General features: G+C 33.3%; 1 protein-coding gene across 36 annotated transcripts in view; it reads right to left on the reverse strand.

Annotated features, from left to right (window-relative positions):
• Nucleotides 1-93: 93 nt before the first annotated feature.
• The window catches only part of SUN1 (Sad1 and UNC84 domain containing 1), a 73,554-nt gene continuing 50,620 nt past the window's right edge, over nt 94-23,027 (reverse strand). For 27 of the 36 annotated variants that reach the window (XM_007498302.3, XM_056804332.1, XM_056804325.1 and 24 more), the window contains 8 exons: nt 17,438-17,481; nt 16,153-16,288; nt 12,554-12,808; nt 11,941-12,025; nt 8,735-8,850; nt 6,147-6,314; nt 4,102-4,194; nt 94-2,033 (listed from right to left, as the gene is read on the reverse strand). In XM_007498302.3, the coding sequence (XP_007498364.2) occupies nt 1,920-2,033; nt 4,102-4,194; nt 6,147-6,314; nt 8,735-8,850; nt 11,941-12,025; nt 12,554-12,808; nt 16,153-16,288; nt 17,438-17,481 (1,011 nt within the window). In that variant the 3' untranslated portion in view covers nt 94-1,919. The remainder of the gene's footprint in view (nt 2,034-4,101; nt 4,195-6,146; nt 6,315-8,734; nt 8,851-11,940; nt 12,026-12,553; nt 12,809-16,152; nt 16,289-17,437; nt 17,482-23,027) is intronic. The other 9 variants (XM_056804326.1, XM_056804320.1, XM_007498291.3 and 6 more) reach the window with 1 other exon arrangement.

The raw sequence follows: 23,027 nt of genomic DNA on the forward strand, positions 1-23,027 counted from the left end.
CAGCAAAAAAGTATTTACTTAAAAGTATCTAATGGATGAATAATATTAAAGTTATTAATAGACCCCACATTTTGTGGCAGAAACTGCATAAACTGAGAAAAGAAATAAACTGTTTATTATTAATTTGAAATATTACATGCACTTTTAAAAATTAAAAACTCTTTATTTAAACATCTCAATAGTATCTTGTGAATTTGGAGGCAGCAAAAGAAACACTACCAAAGACAAATATCTTGAAAAGCATTTACAAAAATACATTGCACAAAGTCCTATCTTGCATCTTTAAAAATAAATTAGTATTCAAAATATTCCCATCCCAAGCCCCAAATTTAATTTACACAGGATAATTTTGATTTATATATTTAACCTATAATATATGAAATACCTGTACATATTTTATCCAACTTCTCTGTAGGCATTAGTTCCATTTTTTAAAATAGTGAACAAATGCTAATTTATGGAGTTTCTAAAATACATTTGAGGACTGTTGTGCAATATACATAAAACTCTATTCAGGAAACCAGTCAGCACCATCATTTTAAGCCTTTTCTGAAAATACAACATTTATGATAACACCCAAAACTGTTCTGACCCCCCCCAAATAGACAAATTAAGGTAAACTATTGGTATAGATCATGTAAATTGCAGAAAATTCATTTATAAAGACTTTCCAATAAAATGTTTAAAATATTAAATGTTAATCACAATCAAATAAGCCCCTAAGGATCAGTCAAGCAGGAATGCTACATGCAGTTGTATAATATAATGCAAACCCCAGTTATATCCAGTAAAAATGCTCTTGTAGAGAAAAACAATGGCCTTAAAATATAATAATGACAGCTGAACCTGCCTCTACTTTAGTTAATATACTTTCAATAAAATGTGACCAGTGGATTAAAAATACAACTGTTAACATATCAGCATTGGTTCTTAAGCAGAATTCAAAACCAAAGTATTCTACTTTTCTCAGATCTTAAATTTATCTTTTTAGTGCATGACCCAGACTAACCCAATTAATTTAATTGTAATAAACATCATTCAGACCTGAGATTTGAGTTGTCATTTTAGATCCAGTTCATTCTTAAAACTAAGACCTTTCAATACACTTATGAAATAAAATTCTTTATTTTGCTCAATTAGTATTAGGAGACAGACTAACCACTTTGAAAAGCTGGATCAAGAATAAGAGCAAGCCAGAAAATAAATTTGAAAGGTATTCCTCCTCAGTCTGTGTCCCATTCCTCCTTCCCACCCCAACCCTAAATATGGCAAAGTAAAGTAACATCCTGTGTCTGGGTTAAGGCAAGTACTCACTAATCCTGAAGAATAGGAGTTTAAGTTGCTGATAAAAAATTAGACATTTTGGTTGCATCATTTTTCCCTGACAGTAATAAGTATAAGATTTAATAGATGAAATACATATATCAAAAAAAGTCATCAAAAATCTAGTGAAAAAAAAAGCAAAGAATTGAGACTAAAATCTTAAGGAACATTTAAAATATTTTAATGTCTATTTGCCTTGTTCCTAGTGCCAGGTAAATAAAAGTGTATAGATGAATTTTATGTTAAAATAGATTCTGAAGTTGAAAAACAAAAGGAAATGGTTTAGTTAACAATACAATTCAAATTGGGTACAAGAGACATCACCTGTTTTGTTAAACTGATCTTTGTGAACCAGAGTATTCAGCATGCAGTTTCTCAGCGTGACCATTTGTATAATAAAGTTGTCAATGGTAAGCTGAGTATCAGAATATTTTATCAGTTGAATATATGTTGTCTTGCTGGCAGTCTTGTGAAGTTTATTACAAAGGATAATTTTATCCTGTGGTAGAACATGCCCTCATCCACAAGGGATTCCAGTGTTTCAGGTTGTTTGGTATATACAAAAATGTACAAGAAAAATAATGTAGAGGGTATTTTTACTTGATGGGTTCTCCATGTACTCTGAAGCGATAGAGACATGTGTATTCAGGATGGCCCCAATTAGATAAAATCCGAAGTTCCACAATCTGGAAAGCTTTTCCAGGGCTCTTCTTAAAAAAGAAAACCAAAAAATATGCATTATTTTATATTTTTAACAAACACACACAAATCCATCAATTATTTATCTTGATAATAAGAAACACAGGTTTGAATCCTAGGCCCTGAAACTTTTGAGCTAAAAAGCTGTTGGAATTTCTCTGAGCCTGAATTTCTACATCAGCCAAGATGAAAAGGAGAGGTTTTCTTGACATGAATTACTATAAGGTGGTGATGGTGAGTGAACCTTTTAGAGACAGAGTACAAGACTCCACCTCCAACCCCAGACTGAGTGCCATGCCAGTCCCCCTCCAGTGACCTCATGCCATGCCCCCTCCATCCCACACACAGGGGAGAAGAAAGCACTCCCATTCAGCTGCTGGGCAGAGGGGTGGGTAAAGTGAGGAATGTCCTCAGGGATTATAGAGAAGGGGATGGGTACAGCTCTTCAGTCTGTGAGCCACCCACCTTACCCACTAGGTTGCTGGGCAGAGGGGTGGGGAATGTGAAAATGTCATCGGGCACAGTGGAGAGGGGGAAAGGAGCAGCTCCACTTGAGTCCTTCAGCCTTTTCTAATAACAAACTGGGGGAAGGGGGGGAAGGGGAAGGAGGAGGAGAATGGAATGGGATTTGCCCATAGAGAGCACTCAGTATAATCTTTGGCACCTGTGCCATAGGTTTGCCATCACTGCTATAAGGAGTTCCTGAATCAATAATACACACACACATATATAAAATTGTCTTTTTGTCCTTTACTTAGCTCTTTCAAAATATGCAACAACAGGGCAACTAGGTTCCACAAAGGATAGAGTACCAGGCCTGGACAAGAGGACCTAGGTTTAAATGTGGCCTCAGACATGTTCTAGCTGTGTAACTCAGTGGATTGAGAGCCAGGCCTAGAAATTGGAGATCTAGGTTCAAATCTGGCCTCAGACACTTCCTAGCTGTGTGACCATGGGCAAGTCACTTAGCCCCCAGTGCCTAGCCCTTACTGCTCTTCTGCCTTGGAACCAATACATAGTATTGATTCTACGATGGAAGGTAAGAGTTTAAAAATAAAAAGAAATCACACACACACACACACACACACACACACACACACACACACACACAATCAATTCCACTGCTTTCATGTGGACTCTGAGACATGTTTAATGTTAAACAAAGGAAGGGATTACTTCAAATATCAGGAGTTAGGCTGAAGGAACTCCAGGGTAAAAGCTTATGATTCTTGCAGTCAAGTCAGAATATTTTTATATTTAAAAAGTCAACTGCCTTACAACTGAGTCAATCAATAATCTAAAGAAAATTACTACTAGATAAAATACTTCAGGTCCCTAAGAAGCAGCATAGTATACAGATCTGTGGTGTTAACTCCAACAACCATTGCAGCCACTGAAGGGTACCTAAGGATCCCTATGGGCTGTATCCTGTCATAGTTTTAAAATGTTATGTTTAATTACATTTTTATTTTGTTAATAAATATTTCCAAAACACATTTAAATTGTGTTGGCTCCACTGGGGATGGTTGCTGGCCTTGTGTTTGAAGCCTTTAGTCTAGAGAATGGAGATTTGGTTTCAGTGTTGAGAAAATCCAAGTTACCTCTTGATTCATCCTGGCTGTGTGACCTTATGGTAAATCACTTACCCTCTCAACAGTCTTCCGAAAATGTCTAAACCTACAAGTTGCAGAGTTGATATCAGTATGCACTATTAGACTATCCCCTACATCAATGACAAAATAGGGAGGATACCCAAAATAACGAAAGCAAATAAGTTTGGTTATTAGCCACCCACTTATAGTATCAATTGAATCGATTCAGAGTACATTGCCAAAATGTATTAAAATAGAATTTTTTCAAAGTGGAAAGTTCCAAACATATTCAGTAGTAGTTTTCAGGCTATTTCTTGAGACTGGTGTTTATAAACAGTCAAATACCCTTATTTTGGGAATACATAGAGAGATATCACCTAAAAATCATTGACATTTAGCATACTTATGGGGTATCCTAAATGTGTTTGTTAGTGCAGTTTCAAGCTTTAGTAAACTTGTGCCCTTTAGTAAACATGGATGCCCTTACCATTGCATGAAACATCTGAAGTGATTCTCCTTCTTGATTGTAAACAAACTGTCCTAGAAGCATTCCTTCTTCTTGATATTCATTATCTAAACCCTATAACCAAGAAGATAGAGTAGTTAAATAAAAGCATTCAGCTGGCTAGTTTTTTCAAAAAAATTAAGTTTCTATTAAAAAAAAAATCAAAAAATAACTATTCAATAAGTCATATCTTATTCAGGCCATCAGAAGCTGACACAAGAATACTTTTTAAAGGTTTATTCAAGTGCCAGAAATATTGATCTTTATCTGGATTAGGAGTCTGATGACCTGTATTTAAATTACAAATTTTAGCTCTTCATTGCACATGATTTGGGGCATGTCACCTCACTTCTCTGGGACTCAATTTCCTTATCTGCAAAGTGAGGGATCTGGACAAGATGATATTAAAAGTATTTTGTGATCAAATCAATCATAAAATTCTCTTTAACAACTTGATCTTTATAGCACACCATAAATAGAGAAGCAAACATTTTTTTCTTTTTGACACATTATTTATCTTCTGATGAAAGTATTATAATGTGGGGCTGCTGTATCACACTAGAGCTCCACACATGAAGTCCAAAGGACCTGACACATCCTGGAAGCTGTGTCACCCTGGGCAAAGTCACTTAACCCCAATTGCCTAGCTCTTTATCACTCTTCTGCTTGAAACTGATACTACTAAAAGTAAGGATTTAAAAAATAAAAAGAAAGAAAAGACAGAATGCTCTAATGTTGCTTACATTTATGTTTATTTTTACTCAAATATGAAGAATTCAATCTGTTGATAGCCACTATATATGTACATTTTCCCCAGGAATTCCTAGTTTTTACACTCTTCCTTTCTTGCCATTATATTTTATCCTAAAGTCAGTTCAGGGCAAAGTCTGATGTGGTTTGGGGAAATGAAGAGAATAAAATCCCATAAGCTGCATTTCCTTCCTAAAGATCTGGTCTAGGAAGGGTCCATATACCTCCCTACTCAAATCCCTCTATTCTCTTCTTTCAAGAGTCCTGGGGTATATTAAAAACTTTCAATAAAATTGGTTTCCTTTGTAATGTTCTGCATTTTGTTTTATTCATTTAAAAATATTACTCCAAGAAAGGGCTCATAGGCTTTACCATACTGTCAATAGGGTCCATGACAAAAAAAAGTAAGTTAGGAATCCCTGCTATAGGCCTCACTTCTGCCCCCAAGTTTCTAGGCACACCCACATTTGCTTTTTCTGTAAAAAGTAGATGAATATTATTTTTCTCTCCTTATGTATCTATTAGTACACCTCCTTACAAGTTTTGGCTGTGATAATTATCAAAAAAGAAAAAAGTGAGGGAACTTGAGGCACATGCTCTTAAACTTGGCTATTATCAACAATGGCAGCTAGGTGGTACAGCGAACAGAATGCCAGGCCTTGAGTCAGGAAGACTCATCTTTCTGATTTCAAATCCAGATTCAAAACTCACTAGGTATATGATCATACACACTAGGTGTATGATCCTGGGCAAATCACTTCACTATGTTTGCCTCAGTTTCCTCATCTGTCAAATGAGTTAGAGAATGAAATAGCAAACTACTCTAGTATCTTTGCCAAGAAAACCCCAAATGGGATCACAAAAAAATAGGATACAACTGAAAACTGAACAACAGTACCAGCAAAAAACCCAAACCAAACCAAAACAAAATCATAAAACTATTATAAATGTGCTCCTTGTAATTCAAGTTGGTACTCTGCATTTCCCCTAGGAAACACTATTAAATGAAATGGTGAAGTTCTATAGTTCAAAAGTTCAATGCTATGTATACATCTGCTACATTTTGAGTTAATGGTCTTTGTGGATGGCATGCTTTCTTAACCAAAATTTACAATTATTTCTAAAGGAAAATATTCTCTACATTCCAAATAAGAAACCATTTATTTCTAAATTAGATGTCACTTGGGTAACTTTCAATCTCTCCAGCTTCTGTTATGTGTAAACCTTCCACAAAGAAACTATTTTACCTATAAACATTGACAAAGAAATATACTTACATAGACTGAGAAATCTTTAGGAGCACTAGTGATGTTCCCTGTTGGTGAAAGTGTCTTTGGTATATGTTCTATTGTAAAAGCTGTTGGATGGATCATCATTGATAATCTCACAACAAGGTATCCTTGAGATCCTTTAAATGCCCAGCAGTTTCCTGGATAAATATCAGGCTAGGAAACAAAATATTGACAATTCAAAACTTTAAAACAAGTTTTACAACTCCCAAAATAAATGCAGTTTATCAAATGTAAGTGGGATTCTTTCTTACTATTCAAAAGGACCAATATAAATGTTAATACAATAGATTCAGATCAGAACTTCATTTCCTTTGGTAAAAAGTCATTACAAAACTGGCTAGTAAAAAAATATAAATCAGCTAACTTGTTGAAAACCTATTTTTGCCACCAACTATATTTTATTTTACTATATTTTATTTGCTCAATATCAATGAGAAAAAAAAAATTTTAAAGATCCACATTAGTATCAACACTATCCATTTAATGGAGAAGTTTAAAAGTGGCAAATGTGAAAATATTTTAATATTTTAGGTAGGTCAATTTTCCTTGTCTGTAAAAAGGAAGGGGATTGAAATGAGATGGCCTCTGAGGTTCTCACAATTATAATACTTTTGGCAGTCTTTATTATTTAAAAAAATATCACATGCTGTTCCAAATCTTTTAAATGGCATATTAACAAAGAAATTAAAACACTCAAATGATTAATATGTATTATTGATATCCTCATAATATGTCTAAAAATATTAAAAAGGGGTGGGGAAAAAGTAACTAGAATTATTATATTATCTAGATATTTTATTGTCTGGTATTATTTTACTGCCTAGTCTCCCATATGTCTCTATTTTTCCCTTTGAAAAAGTAGAAAAATCCTGACAATTTGTCAAAGTATTCAGTGTCAAAACAACTTGTCTTCAAACTTGGAATTTTGTTTTTCTGGGAGGGGGAGAAAGGAATTGGGAAGTGAATGGGATAAGGGGACTATTTCTTGTCACTTGAATTTTCAGCCTCTTTCTAAATCATCATTCTGTGAACCTAATAATATCTGTGCAATGTTACCATGAAAGAAGAGAAAACCTAAAACTAAAGAATGAAATGTTAAATCCTAGGTTCTGTAAGAAAGGTATACTCTCCTCAGATCCATCCGAGAAATAGGAAAATGGGAGCTTTTTGCCAATTGGTCACTTCTCTCATAGGTTAGAAGCTAATAGCTCTACTAAGCATTGCTGGCAAACCAAAATATCATCTGAAGAGTTTGGGAGATTGTGAAATCCTTCATGTTGCTGGAGTTTGAATCTCAACACTGAAGACCCAGATGTGAGTCTTGGCTCTTTGATTGCCATACAGCTTTTTTAAACTTGGGCTATATATTTCCCTTCTCTTGGTTTCACTCAACTGTTGAAAATAAAAGTATTGGATTGAATGATCTCTTAGTGCTCCCAAGGAATTCCACTCAAGATCTGAGGTTGAAAAGCAAGAGTTTCCTTATGAGAAGCTCAGATCCAGTCCAAAAAAAAAAAAAAGAGGATACTTTCTACCCTCTAACAATATGTGGTTCTTTGAAAGAATAGTAGGAGCCAGATACCCCATTGATATCAGTATTGGGCCCAATATATAGTATCAGTTAGGTGTCACGGGTAAATTAACATCATAATGAATTCCTTAGGTTGAGAATTCTATTAGGTAGACTTCTATATAAAGAAGGAATTCCTACCCTACAAATAATGTGGACATTCTTTTTAAAAAAAAAGTTTATTCAGGACATAAATATCAAATAAAATGAGCATTTCTACAGATACAAATTGTAGACTAGAGCAAAGATTATACATTAAAGAGCTCACTTTTCTTTTTAATTAGTTAATAATTTAAACATGTAACTTCCAAAGTTATCCTGCTTGTCTTTGATTCTAGTCTATACATTTAAAAAAAAATACTTCAATGATCGTTCCTTTCTTTCTATTTTTGAGAATTAGAAGTGGGGAGAAGGAAGGAGCAATTCGATTCCTAACCACCTTCTTCCTTCCATCCCCACTCGTCACTGAAAATAAATAAAAACAAAACCTTTGCAATAGATATGCATAGTCAAGCAAAACAAATCCTCATATTGGCCACCAGACATCTCCTTTGGGGATTAATAGGATTCTATTTCTTTCTGAAATGTGACTACTACTAGAATGTATTCAGTATTATAGTATAAAGGATATGTTTAACAAGTTAACATCTTCTGATAGAATTTTCAAAATTAGTTCACTTAAAACAACCTTATAAAATAATATAAACAAAGCTGGTAAATACAAACAAAGATCTAAAACTACCTATATAAAACTGGACTGGAAGTTATCCTTTCTATTGGACAGTGCTATGAAATAAAATTTCCAAGACACAATCTTTTAGTTCTAATATACAAGTCTCCAATTCCCATCTACTTATTAGATTTAGTGCAATTCATAAAAAAGATGTCAACTGATCTGTGGGGAAAGTGCCTTAATTGACATTTTATCTTAATTATATTTGGATGTCTAAGTTGGAACATGATTGCAGAAAACAATACCGTATTGTAGACAAAATTCACTCACCTGAATTACAACTCGAGGAGACTGTGAGAAATACCACAAAGGAATCCCGAACAAACTAATTAATGCAGTTTTGGTTTCATATGTTTCAGAACAGCGAGTACTCAGAATGCTACCACCTTAAAAACAAAGTGATTGTGTTTCAGTATCATATTTGACCATTGAGAAGCAATATAAAGTCCTAGTCTTAGGAATCTTAAGAATCTTAAATTTCACATTACCTTAAAGTGATTTTAGCAGTAAATATTTTATTATTTGAATTAACTGGGAGGAAAGCTAGTCTAAGGAATGTTGTATGCCTAAATGAACTAGAGTCAAGTATAAATTCCTGACCATCTGATGGAACACAGTACAATAACAGAGTATTTGAGTTAAAAGATTTGCATCTGAATCCTGGCCCTTCCATCAATTTCTTATCAACAAAATAACTAGCTGATCTCTAATGAACCTGGTCTTCCCAGAATCTGAAACATTATGTGATCTTCAACCTCTTACAGAAGAAAATCAAGGACACCAAATTTAATCAAGTATCAGCATATTCATAGATATACCTGCATATATAAATATGTATATAGACACACATAAATCTGTTAAGCAGTGTAAAAGAATAACAAATCTTTTTTTTTTTACCATATCATGTGTGGTACATTAATTAAGAAATGTATAAAGTTTTATATTAATCTTTTCCTAATGTCTACCTCATATTTTTAACTTCAATAAATCAGTGTCACAGAACTTATTACAAGGCAGTCTCTGGGGAAAGAGACAAGGTGGCCTAATGAAAATAGTACCAAACATGGAGTTAGGAGAGACTGGACATTGACTCTCTCCTCTGACTTAGTTGTTAAGGACTTGTTTCATGGTCACATAATCTTGTTGAGTTTTAGTTCCTTGAACTATAAAATAAGGATATTAGTATTATCTCATTTGATCCTCAAAAAAACCTGTGAGGTAAGTAAAGATATTAAATCACTTCTTAAAAGCCAGTTATCAAGGGACAAAAAGACTTGTACAAAAATATTCATAGCTGCACTCTTTGTGGTGGCCAAAAACTGGAAAATGAGGGGATGCCCATCAATTGGGGAATGGCTGAACAAATTGTGGTATATGTTGGTGATGGAATACTATTGTGCTCAAAGGAATAATAAAGTGGAGGATTTCCATGTGAACTGGAACAACCTCCAGGAAGTGATGCAGAGCGAGAGGAGCAGAACCAGGAGAACATTGTACACAGAGACAAACACACTGTGGTATCATCGAACGTAATGGACTTCTCCATTAGTGGTGGTGTAATGTCCCTGCACAATCTGCAGGGATCAAGGAGAAAAAAACACTATCCAAAAGCAGAGGACAAACTGAGGGAGTAGAAACACCAAGGAAAAGCAACTGCCTGACTACAATGGCTGAGGGGACATGACAGAGGAAAGACTCGGAGCGAACACTCTGATGCAAATACTAACAACATGGCAATGGGTTCAAGTCAAGAACACATATGATACCAGTGGAATCACACGTCGGCCACGGGGGGTGGGAGGGAGGAAAAGAAAATGATCTTTGTCTTTAATGAAAAATGCATGGAAATGATCAAATAAAATACTATAAAATTAAAAAAAAAAAAGCCAGTTATCAGTGACAAGCTGTTACATATCTATTATCTAAGGAGTAGCCCAGGATCAGAGATAGTCATCATCAAAATGGCTGATGAGTGATAATTTTTTCAACCGTATCATCTTTTAAATACTGTCTGTGATATTACAGAAGGGCTATAATTTGTATTGATGGAGAGCATACCCATACTGATGAAAGTTCCAAAGTTTTGAATTATTAAATTACTATATTACCATGGATGTGACAAGAGGTTTTTAGAAAATTTGGAGCCAATCTGATGACTTTTGGAAAATGGATTTAAGGGTGTTTGTCTTGCTATTCTCTTTGGCTCAATAAAAATATCACAATAGAATCAACTTAGATTAAACTGTTGAGTTTCTGTTAGGGTCCATTCCTTCAAAACTAAGCAATAGCATGCTCATTCTGTGATGCCATAAATAATATTCATTCATTTAGTAATCTGAATTGTTTTTAAGCACTCTAAGTCAAATCTTTGTTGTTAAAATAATGTAGGGATTATGAAATAACATTAAAAAAATCATGGACAATACACACACATGTTTTTTTTATATATAAGCCTCATGATTTGCTCATCTAATGCTTCCTTCTACCTAGGCTGCTCATCCTGCTGTCCCCTAAACAGGCTTTGCTTATGGCTTCTGAACACTGTTCTCCTTATGTAAAATATCCTTTCCTCTTCTCTCTACCCATCTAAATAGATCCCATCTCAAATTTCACCTATTTCAGTAAAGTCTTTCTAAGAACGACCTACAATAATATTAACAGTTTACAATCAGTCCTCTCTTCACACGGATTCCTACTTATCAACATACAGTTCATTTGGCAGCTATGTTTTACTTTATTGATATTTGCCTATTGCCATTTATTTATTATTGCATATTTTGCCAGTGAAATTTTAAGTTCTTAGAAATATGCACTATACTGTGTTTCATATTTTGTTCCTAGCATGGTCTGTCAGCAACCATTAACTGAGTACCTGTTATATTGGGAATATATGAAAGTATGTGCAATATTTGTACTTCCTACCTCACAGGTTTGTTGTGAGAATCTAATGAAATGATATCTGAAAAATGCTTTGCAAATCTTAAAGGCTACATAAATGTCAGTTATCAACATCATAGGTACTGTCCACAAAGAACAAATTCAAGTCCCTTATAGCAAACAATAAGGAATTTTTTGGTAGTGAATTTCATAGTGATACATAGTTCTACCATACTATGTTCCTACTGCAACTTCCCAAACTATATGTGCTTGGCATTTGTTAGACTAGTAGTCTATTAAGAGAATATAGTTGTAATATATGATTAGCCAAGGCTTAGACTCTATTATGGTACAGTGAATTTTTGTGGTAATGGTTTTATAACTGCATAAGTAAACTTATAATTCTAATTTTTAAAAAGATACAATTTGTCATTCTTTAAGAAAATTTGATTATATAAATCCTGAATTTAGAGCTATATGAAAAAACTCTTATTAAAACATTAATTAGGGTTTTCATCATTTCAAGGACAAATCGAATGACTTTTGGCCTTAGCACTGAATATAATATCAGTTTTTGATGTGAACATGATTTTACTTACCTCCAGATTCTAAAGCAAAGTCTACCATCCCCGTTTTGTCTTGGGAATACAGCTTCAGAGCATTATTAACAATAGCATGTGCTTGCTAGTACATGGGAAAAAAGGAGGTAATAGAAAAGAAACATTTGTTTTTTTTTTTTAGTTTGGGAATTTCTTTAAATAAGACAAATAAGGAATAAGTATCTTAATTTCTGTGCACTTAAAAATGTCCTGACTAACCCACCTTCAAGCCCCCTTTGAGCAGAAGTACTTTCTTTATTAAATATATACAGAAAAATAAAACAAATCAACAGACTGGCCATTTTAAAAAATGCATATTTTAAAAAGTTGGTATCTTCATATTAGGTAACTCTAAGTGCATCAAGAAAGAACTTCCAAACATGCTGTCATAAAAAAGGTAGTTAGTTGCTCCATGCTATTGGGATATGTGCATATAACTTAAAAACAAGTGAGCCACAGCACCTCATTGACAAAAAAAATAAGCTCTTTCAAAACATTCCCCTTATACCTAGGGACCAAATAGTTTGGTAAAAATAGCTAATACTAAAATTTTCCTTAAGACAAATCAGCTTCATTACATAACTATAGCATTTACAGTTACTTTCTTACTTACCGCTTCTGTTATGCCAGAAATCCCCAGACTGTTGACAGCATTTACCACTGTTTCAGAACTTGGAATTTCTTTTGTCATGGACATATGGTGTGTAATATTCTTTAGAATCTGTAGCTCTAAGTCCCGTAATAAAATTTGCAAGTCACCTTTGCTTACAAATTTGGAAGAAAGCCACTGTAACAGCCATTCAAGAGAACCATCTTGCTGATCACCAGAAAACATAAGTTTGATAGTTTCTCTGATCTGGGTATCTACCTAGTAAAAAAAATTTACGCAAGAGTTTTGTGGATTTATAAGGTTAATTCAAACTACATCAAATTATCTGTTCATTTAAATATCGTCAAAGCAATTCTAAAAAAGAAACAGTTTTTCCAATACATGTAAGAGTTCATCTTGGAAAAGCAGAAAACTCTTACTGGAAGTAACATCAGGGAAAAAACTATGTGGTAATATTTCATTAAGTGGGAATAGAGAGGAATATATCAAGCTTTAAGATCAAGAGCTAATATAAATATTAAAATTATTTTGCAGATGTGGAAACTGAAGCCCAGAGGTAAAGTAATTATGCCAAGATCACACAGGTGGTTAGCAGCAAAATCAGAATTTGCTTGATTTTCTACTTCTGAATTCAGTGCTTTTTTTAAAAACAATGTAAAGATACCTCTTCATTTCAGTTTTAAACACAGATGCAACGAAAAGACTCTGAATTATTTCTTAAAAAAAAAAAATCCAAAGCATGCAAATTTACCCAGAAGGAAAATATTTCTAGGTACAAATAAAAGATTAAAAAATGAAATTTTTTTCTTAAAAAAAAAAAGGCATATGTTGTATACAACAGAATTCTGAAAATTTCTCTGTAATTCTATTTATGTAAATATAATTCATTTTATATCTGTGCTTTAGGAATTCACTAACGGAATTTTATGATAACCTTCCCATAAGGTCAATCAATAACAATCTTTTAGTTGATAAGTTTATGAATATGAATTTATACATACAGGATTTTCTGAAAGAGTAGCATCCAAAATTGATGGAGATAAAGTATTTACAACCACAGACACAGCACACATTCTTCTTACCTTTTTTTTTTTTAAACCCTTACCTTCTGTCTTGGAGTCAATATTGTGTACTGGCTCCAAGGCAGAAGAGTGGTAAGGGCTAGGCAATGGGGATCAAGTGACTTGCCCAGCTGCGAAGTGTTTGAGGCCAGATTTGAAACCTAGGACCTCCTATCTCTAGGCCTGGCTCTCAATCCACTGAGCTACCCAGCTGCCCCCTCTTCCTACTTTTTTGATGATTATTCTTTCTCTTTTACTGGCTCTTCCTTAATCAGGATATTCTCCAAGATTTTGCTGGTGGTCCCACTCTACTTCTTTCTACATTCTTAACCTCGGTGATTTCATCTAATGTTATAACTTCACATCACCTAACACTCTGATGAAGAAGACTGCCGAATCCAAAGCTCTACCCTAATCTACCTCTTCAGATTTCTGTTTTATATTTCCAACTTCACTCTAGATATCCCGTCTATCTTAAAACTCAACATGTTCAAATCTAAGGCTTTCCGTAAAAATGTTCAATTCTTTTGAATACATCACAATCTGCCTATTGTATCAGGATCAAAACCTCAAACAAAAGATTCTTTTCTACCCCTCACTCCCCATATTTAATTGTTTCCCAAGTCTTGTCAAATTCTATATTCAAAATCTCTCATATCCATCTCCACCCTTTCTAAAACAAATAATTTCTTATAAAATTGGTAACATTCCAAACGAGAACAAAAAATAAATGCAAAATGGATTATAAGAAAAACAAAATCTAATGTCTTTTCATTTTAACAAAAAATTCTAATGATTTTTTTTAGTATCCTTATAATCTTTTTTTCCTTTCTTCATGTTTATAATTTTGACATTATTTCTTCTAATATCATTGCTAATGCTTTACTTTTATCTCTGTGTCCTTTATACTCCAACTATGCCCATCACAGTTGAGGCCCTCTCTCTTCTTACTACTCTATTATAACTTCCTCTTAAGTTCTGGTCTCCAGTCTAACTTCTTTTATTCTTCCCTGAATATTGCCCCTAAATGTTACTAATATGCTACTCTCATCTGAGTATTCTTTCCTTCAAAAAACTGTTGGTGTTTAAATATAAACTCTTAATCCAGCTTTCAGAGCCCTTGAAAATCTGGCTACCTTTTACCTTCCTAGCTTTAACTCATTTTATATATAGTTTCCTTCATGTAATTTTTATTCCAGCCTAAAAGTTCTTGGTCCCCTAATAATCTTGTTTTCTATTATCTCTACTTAAAAAAAAAAACAAAACTTTTATCATCAATCTTCTCCGCCTCTGTCTGTTGAAGTCTTCCCTTCTCTGAAGCCCCATTTCAGGTGCTACCTTCCCTAGCCTGAGAGTTCCTTGATCAGGGACTGACTTTTGCTTTTCTTTTTATCTCCACTACTTAGCACACAGTGTCTGGCATACACAAGGGATTAATAAATACTGATTGATTAACTTCCCATTCCTACCCCCAGTAAAAAGTTATCTCTGTCTCTTGAGATTTCTCAGAACACTTTGCCTGGACTTTGAATCTATCCTATTTTCCCTTTTATCAGTATTCTGAACATGTCTATGTGATCTCCCTACCCTCAACACCAGTTTTTATTATAGGATTCTTGAAGGAAGGATTTACGTCTTAATAATCTTCATATCACTAGAATATTGAATATAGCAATAAATAGTATTTTGAATTTAAATAAATAATCCAATGATGATTCACTGTTTCCACAAAGCCTCAAATTTTCACCACAAAACCTATTTGTAATAAACTTATGATGGCTAATGAAATCTAAACTTTATTGGCTAACATATTCTACTAGATGGTTAGCTGGCATCACTTTGGAATCAATTTTAATCTTTAGAATGACATAGCCCAAAATTTGATGCTGATCATTTTCAAACAGAACATCTATCTCAGTATTTCTAAAAGTTGTCTCTTAGGGGGGCAGCTGGGTGGCTCAGTGGATTGAGAACCAGACCTAGAGACGGGAGGTCCTAGGTTCAAATCTGGCCTCAGTCACTCCCTAGCTGTGTGATCTTGGGCAAGTCACTTGACCCCCATTGCCTAGCCCTTACCACTCTTCTGCCTTGGAACCAAAAAGACGGAAGGTAAGGGCCTAAATAAATAAATGCTACAGGAAATTCTATTTTGTTAACATTTCATAAGACATATATCCTAGCCTATAATACTTGAAGTTGACAGATCAGAAAGTTTGCAATGATAAAATATAGCCTGATACAGTGAGAAAAGAACTGGATTTGAAGTTGTAAAAACTGAGTTTAAGGTCCAGCGCTGCCACTTTCCAGGTGCAAAACCTTATAGGATATCACTTCAGATTTCTGGGCCTCAGTTTCCTTATCTTTCAAAATAACAGTGTTGGAATAGATAATTTTTCTACCACTAAAATGATTATGATATGATATTGAAAAATATGTATGTAATAATATTTAACAAAGAATTTTATCTCATGAAATTTAAAAAAGTTTATATATGCTTTTTACTCTAAAATAATAAAATATATTTAAAAACCAAAGGCTTACTTTTTCATGCATTGTCTCTACTTTCGCACAGCTAGTCTTCAAGCCTTGCCAAGTTAATAGTTCTGATTTTAAATGACCCAGTTCCATTTCTAGATGCTTAACTTTGGATAGAAGATGTTGTTGTTCATCAATTCCACTAGTAAATCCAATGTAGAAAAAAAACACAAAAATTAAATAACCTTAAGTTAAGATTATTTCAATAAGACACTGAATACTAAAAATAAATTAAGCCATTATACAGAGACTATGAAGATGTGATACAAGCTATAAAAAAAGATCTCAATTATAAAAATTGAACAGTGCTCTTACCCACAAAAACTACAATATATGAAATAATACTTTTGAAAAAGACATCTTAATTATTAATGCTAATTAAGGAAACAGAAGGGACAATAAAAACTTATTTGGGTTTAGTATTTTTGAGCACTTACAGGGTGAAGGATACAGCTATATTTTGGGAATTCTTAATTCAATCTACACTCTGAAGATCCAAGAACCTGGAAAATGACTACCTTCCTCAATGTCCTGACCTTTCTCAACTAAATACCAGCAATCTGTTCTATGACAAAGCCAAACTCTTCCCAGGACCATGCAACTAGTTCATGTAATACCCCAAGAGATCCCATTGTACCTTTGGAACCCTTGTTCTAATACCAAAAAATCCTCTTACCCCCTCCAAATATAATTAAAACACTAACCTAACATGTAAGGTATGCTCATGCACATGTCTCTCCCCTCCCTTCTCTCTTCTCTCTTTCTCTCCCTTTTTCTCTATCACCTTCTCTCCTTATCTCTCTTAATTTCCTTTTGCCGCTTTTTTCCCCCTCCCTTTCTTCTTTTTTCCTCTGCTTATACCTATTCTGTTTTGAGAAAGATTGTGGAGAAAGTTTCTTCATCCTATGAGAAAAGGTCTAATAGATTTACAAAGTTAGACATGGAGTGAATCAAGATCTTTACTTTGTAATTCTCTAATGCTCTTGTGATTAATTCTTTTTCTTCACAGTGATCCAAAAAAACTTGAAGACATTCCACCAACAGAAGTCATATGCATCATCAAAGCATATGCTGCATCAAAGCAAAAAATAGTCCCCAAATTCAGTGCCTTGTTGGGCATCATTCATTGTGGGATTCAGGTATGTTCCGATCCCATAAACTTTGTCATGACCTCAACAAACATCAAGTCTGACACAAATAATAAGCATCTTTCTGTAATCATTAGTTTATCTCAAATACGAAAAGAGCACCGAAGAGTCAAAATATCAAAAAATGCTAAAAGTAGTCATACCTAAAGGTTCTTGACTTTGTCTGATCTAATTCCTCCTGGATAATCTGAAAAATATAAAAATAATAATCAAATATAAAGATTACACATTTATCTTTCAAGTTTTTAAGTATTTATTAGCTAATTTTGGGGAGATACATATGCCAGGACAGGCATAAGTTCTGGTAAAATCACTTTTAAAAAAGATGAAAATAATCTGATTTGAGTTTATTATCACAAACTTAAAATATTAAATAATAGCCACTAGGATAAATCAAAAGATAGGAGAAAATAACTATACCTTTATCTTTAGCCAAAGTGTCAACATTATTTGCCAGTCAATAATTTAGGTCTTAACTGAACATGTCTACCATATAGCTAGATATTTTAGAGCACAGTGAAATTTTTCTCTTTTAATTATGATGAAGAAATATACAATATTAACTGAAAAGGTTGGATTATGAGGATAAAAGGAAGATGGAACAAAAGATTCTCCCAATTCCTTGATTCCTGAGATCTAAGGATCTGACCAATCTTTATGCCATGTCATTAAGAAAAAGTTTCTTCTTTAATTAAAAATGATCATATTATGGGGTATGGTTTTAGGGTATTATATACATTACACAACTAAAATCTAATAAAACATAGCCAGCAAAATGGTGTTAATGGATTTAACTACATTGGTAAGAAAAAGTCCACTGTAATTATAATACCTTTTGAAAAACACATCAATATGTTAACAAGAAGTTATTAGGCACCTATGTGATAGGCATTGTGCTAAGCACTAAAGATACCAAGGCAAAAATGAATTGCTCACTGCTCTCAAGAAATTTATTTAAAATATTAGTTGGCATTTCTTTTAGATGTTGGAAAGACAGACAAGGAATTAATAAATTATTTTAATTATCTAGAAAACTACTTAACCCAGTGGTTTAAAAGTAGTAATTATATAAAATAGACAATGTGAAATTTATTGCTATACCTCTCATTTCCCATTATCAATAACAACAATGGCACAACTGTGAAGTTGGATATCTGCTACCCTAAAAACTGCATTTCCCAGGAGTCCACTGACTTCCTGTCATTATGTAGTGACGCAGATAGAGATATATTGGGTGGGGTTGCAACTATGGTGGTAAGCAGAGTTTTTGAACAGGTAGATTAGCCATGGGCATGTGTTTTTTTATTTTACATAGTAGATCTCTTCCCAGCAAATTTGTGGGGGAATCCAGGCATTAAAAGAAAAAAATGTTCTACAGTTAGGGGTCCCACACATCCCATGTGACGAGAAAGTTTTGGGACCTTCTGAGATGTTCCTAATATACCTACTATATTTAGAGAGCCAAAAGAGTTATAGTTTGCATCTGCTTTGCTCACCAGGATGGATATAGATGCTCTAGTGTCTAAAATACATGAGGTTCCTTACTATGTGTGTGTGTGTGTGTGGGGGGGGATATATATAGGGATAATTGGCATTAAAATATCAGGGTCTGGAAAAATCAAAAGTTTCACTTTTTGATTCCAAGGCCCTTACTCCCCCCCCCTCCCCCATCACACCTTCATAAAGATGCTTGGGCATTTTTCTGGGAACCCCCACGTTGATAGGGATTTTCACCATGGGTATAGTGTGGACGAGCTTTTTATATATTGTTGTTGGGCAGTTTGTTGTGTATTATCATTTGTCTCATTTTGAGCACTGTCATTATTCTGCTTTGTCGTCATGATTCCTATAGTTATTATTTCTTTTTTCTTGTAGCCACTTCCTATAGACCATCATTAGATTGCCTCTTTTTCCACAATAAAGACATGTTAATGATTTATTCATAGATTCTTGCAAAGAGGCTATGGTCTCTCCCTGATTTTTAAGTTTTTCTTTTAACATTTCATTTTTTTCTTTTCTTTAAGTCCTCCACTGATTTACTATTTTCCTTATGTTTTTGTGAATGGCCCTTAAAAACGAAGACTGCTACCCTCCTCAATTCCTTGAGATCCAGAGAGTCCCGATTTGGGCAGCTAGTTTGAAAGCAGATTTTTACTACTGTACAACAATTCTTAATGAATTATCTACATATTTGTCTAATATCCCGTTCTCTGGACAAATCAGAGTCCATGTATATATTTCCCACATCGATAAGTCTGTCCATAAACTGGGAGAAAGTTTCATCAATTTCTTGTTTGGTCCTTTTGAATTTTGACCATGAATCAGGCCAATTGGAGCAAGCTCTCATGGCTGTCAATAATGCTTCTCTGGCCTGGTTTAGTTTTGTGTAATCTGGCTCAACATTGGGGTTCCAATGTGGATTTTCTGTTGGCCAATGATTTACTCCCCTACCTTAGCATAAGAGACGATTATATTTTTCTCTCTGTTTGTCAGAAACATTTCTAATAGATTTTCAACATCCATCCAAGTGGGGTCAAAAGTTTTGAATATGTGCTCCAATTTTTTTATGATTAGGTTCAATTCTTCCTCAAAAGAAGGGATATCTTCTTTGAATCTATTTAAATCTTGGGAGTTGAAGGGTGTATGTATAAACACCAAGTCCCTGTTTTTATTGAAGGTAGGTACTTCCCTTAATTGTACATTAATTTTAATTTTTTCTCAACACACCAAAATTTGTAGGATATAGAGCCCAAAAGTAGGGGAAATTTTATATCTCTGAACACACATATTAAGAAAAGAGAAAAAGAACAGATCAAGAAATTAGGCATACAACTAAAGAAAAACCATAAAACCAGCAAATTTAAAACTCTATATTAAACAGCAAAATACAAATCCCGGCAACGAAAGAAAGGAATAATAAAATTAAAAGTAAAAAAAAAAATTGAACTAATTAACACTTTTTTGGGAAGTGGGGGGGATAAAACTGATAACATTGCCTAATTTGATTTTTTTAAATGAAATTACCAGTATCAAAAATGAAAAAGATGAATTGATAATTAATAAAGATGAAATAAAAATAATTATTAGGAGCTACTTTGTCTAAACAAATGCCAATGAAACTGATAATCTTAATGAAATGAAAGAATATTTACAAAAATATAAATTGCCCAAATTAGCAGGATAAGAAATAAAATACTTAAAATAATTTAATCTTAGAAAAATGAACTGGATAAGCCATAAATGAGTTCCTTGGGATGAGTGCAATTACAATCAAATACTACCAAACATTTAAAGAACAATTCGCTTTAATACTACATAAAGGTAGGAAAAAACAAAACAAAAAAACGAAAAAAGGAATTCTATTAAATTCTTTCTATGACACAAATACAGTATTGATATCTAAAATAGGGAGAGTTAGGACAGAAAAAGTGTTATAGGCCAATTTCTCTAATGAATACTGTTACGAAATTTTAAAATAAAATACTAGCAAGATTATATCAATATATCACAAAGATTATACAATATAATCAAACTCAATTTATGCCAGGACTTCAAGGCTGTTTCAATATTAGGAAAGCTGCAAAGAAAATTAAATGTATCAATAACAAAAGCAACAAAAATTATATTATTATTTCAATAGAAGCAGAAAAAGCTTCTGAAAAAAAAAGACAAAAACAATACTCATTCCTGTTTTAAAAAATGAGAAAGCACAGGAATAAATGGAAATTTCCTTAAAATTATAAATGATATCTACCTAAAGAAAAGCAAACATTACCTTAATGAAGATAAAGTTAGAATCCATTCTATTAAAATCAAGGGTAAAAGCAAGGAACCAAATTGTCACCATTACTATTCAATAGAAAATCAAAAATAGAAAATTTTAATAGAAATGGTAACTATAGCCATAAGACAAATTTTTGAAGGAATAAGTATAGGTAATATAAGGAAAAAAATTATTACTCTATGTAGATGATCTGATGGTTAAGAGAATTTCAAAGAACCAACTTAAAAACTAATGCAAACATTTTAAAACTTCAACAAAGTTGCAGGACATAAAAATAAGCCTATACAAATCCTTAGCACTTTGTAAATTACAAAAACAAGAAAAAATAGCAGAAAGAGAAATTCTTAAAATAACTATAGATGGAACAGCTAGGTAGGACACTGGATAGAGAGCCAGGTCTGAAGTCAGGAGGATGTGAGTTCAAATTTGACCTGAAATACATCCTAACTGTGTGACCTATGATAAGTCTCTTAACTTGAATTACCTAGTTCTTACTGCTCCTCTGTCTTGGAACCAATACTTAGTATTGATTCTAAAACAGAAGAATTTTTTTAAAATAAATAAAATTTAAACATAAAAAACTTGGGAGTCTATCAGCCAAGACACACATAGGAATTATGTGTACACAATTACAAAAACACTCCTTACCCAAAGATAAAAAAACTGGGGAAATAATAAATGCTCAGAGGTAGATCAAGTCAATACTATAAAAAATGGCAATGATACCTAAATTAATTAACTTGTTCAGTGCGATGTTAATATAACTGCCAAACAAATACTTTCTAGAGTTAGAGAAATTTATAACGAAATATATCTGGAGAAACAAAGGGTTGAAATTATAAAATGAACTAATGAAAAATGATGGGAAGGGAGGACGAGCAGTACTGGATCTCAAATAATACTACAAAGCTATATTCATCAAAACAATTCAGGTACATACATAATATAAAAAAGTGAATGAGCACAATAATCTAAAACTTGATAAACCCAAAGATCTTAGCTGTTGGGGCAAGAACTCACTATTTGACAAAAATTGTTGGGAAAACTGGGAAGTAGTCTGGCAAAAACTTAGTCTAGACTAACAACTCATATCGTATATCACCTGCCAAGATAAGCTCAAAACAGCTACATGATTTAGACAGGAATAGTGATACTTAAGCAAATTAGTGGAGCATGGAAGAAAATATCTTTCAAATCTGTCACTAACGGAGGAAGTCATAATCAAACAAAACAGAAAAGATTCACAGTAAGTAAAATGGATAAATTTGATCTCACAAAATTAAGTTTTTGTATAAACAAAACTGATACAGCTAAATTTAGAAACAAGAAATTGGGAGGGGGAAGATTTTTGCAGCAAGTTTCTTTGAGAAAAGTCTCCTTTCTAAAATATATAGGAAACTGAGTCAAATTTACAAGAATAAATTTCATTCTCCAAATTGATAAAAGGTTGAAGGATATGAATTGGAGGAAGAATTCCAAGCTATCATTAGCCAGATGAAAAATGCTCAAAGTCACTAGTAATCAGAGGAATACAAATTAAGAAAATTCTATGGTAACATCTTATTCCAGTCAAATTGAAAAAGATGACAAGAAATGATAAATCCTGGATGGAATGAGGAAAATAGATACTAATGGAATTGTGAATTAGTCTAGTCAATCTAGTAAGCAAATTGGAACTATGCCCCAAAAGCTATTAAACTATACCTACTCTCTGAAAACACTAGAAAGTATAAGGAATAAAAGGATCTTTCCTAAAAATAATGAACAGTATCTATCTAAAATCATCAGCCAATATCATCGGCAATGGGGATATTTGCATTCCCAATAAGATCAGGAGTGAAACAAGGATGCCCCTTATCACCTTTATTATTCAATTTTGTACTAGAAACCCTAGCAGTAGCAATTAGAGAAGAAAAAGAAATTGAGGGTATTAAAATTGGCAATGAGGA

The sequence above is a fragment of the Monodelphis domestica genome, chromosome 7, assembly GCF_027887165.1.
Source record: "Monodelphis domestica isolate mMonDom1 chromosome 7, mMonDom1.pri, whole genome shotgun sequence".
Classification (NCBI taxonomy): domain Eukaryota; kingdom Metazoa; phylum Chordata; class Mammalia; order Didelphimorphia; family Didelphidae; genus Monodelphis; species Monodelphis domestica.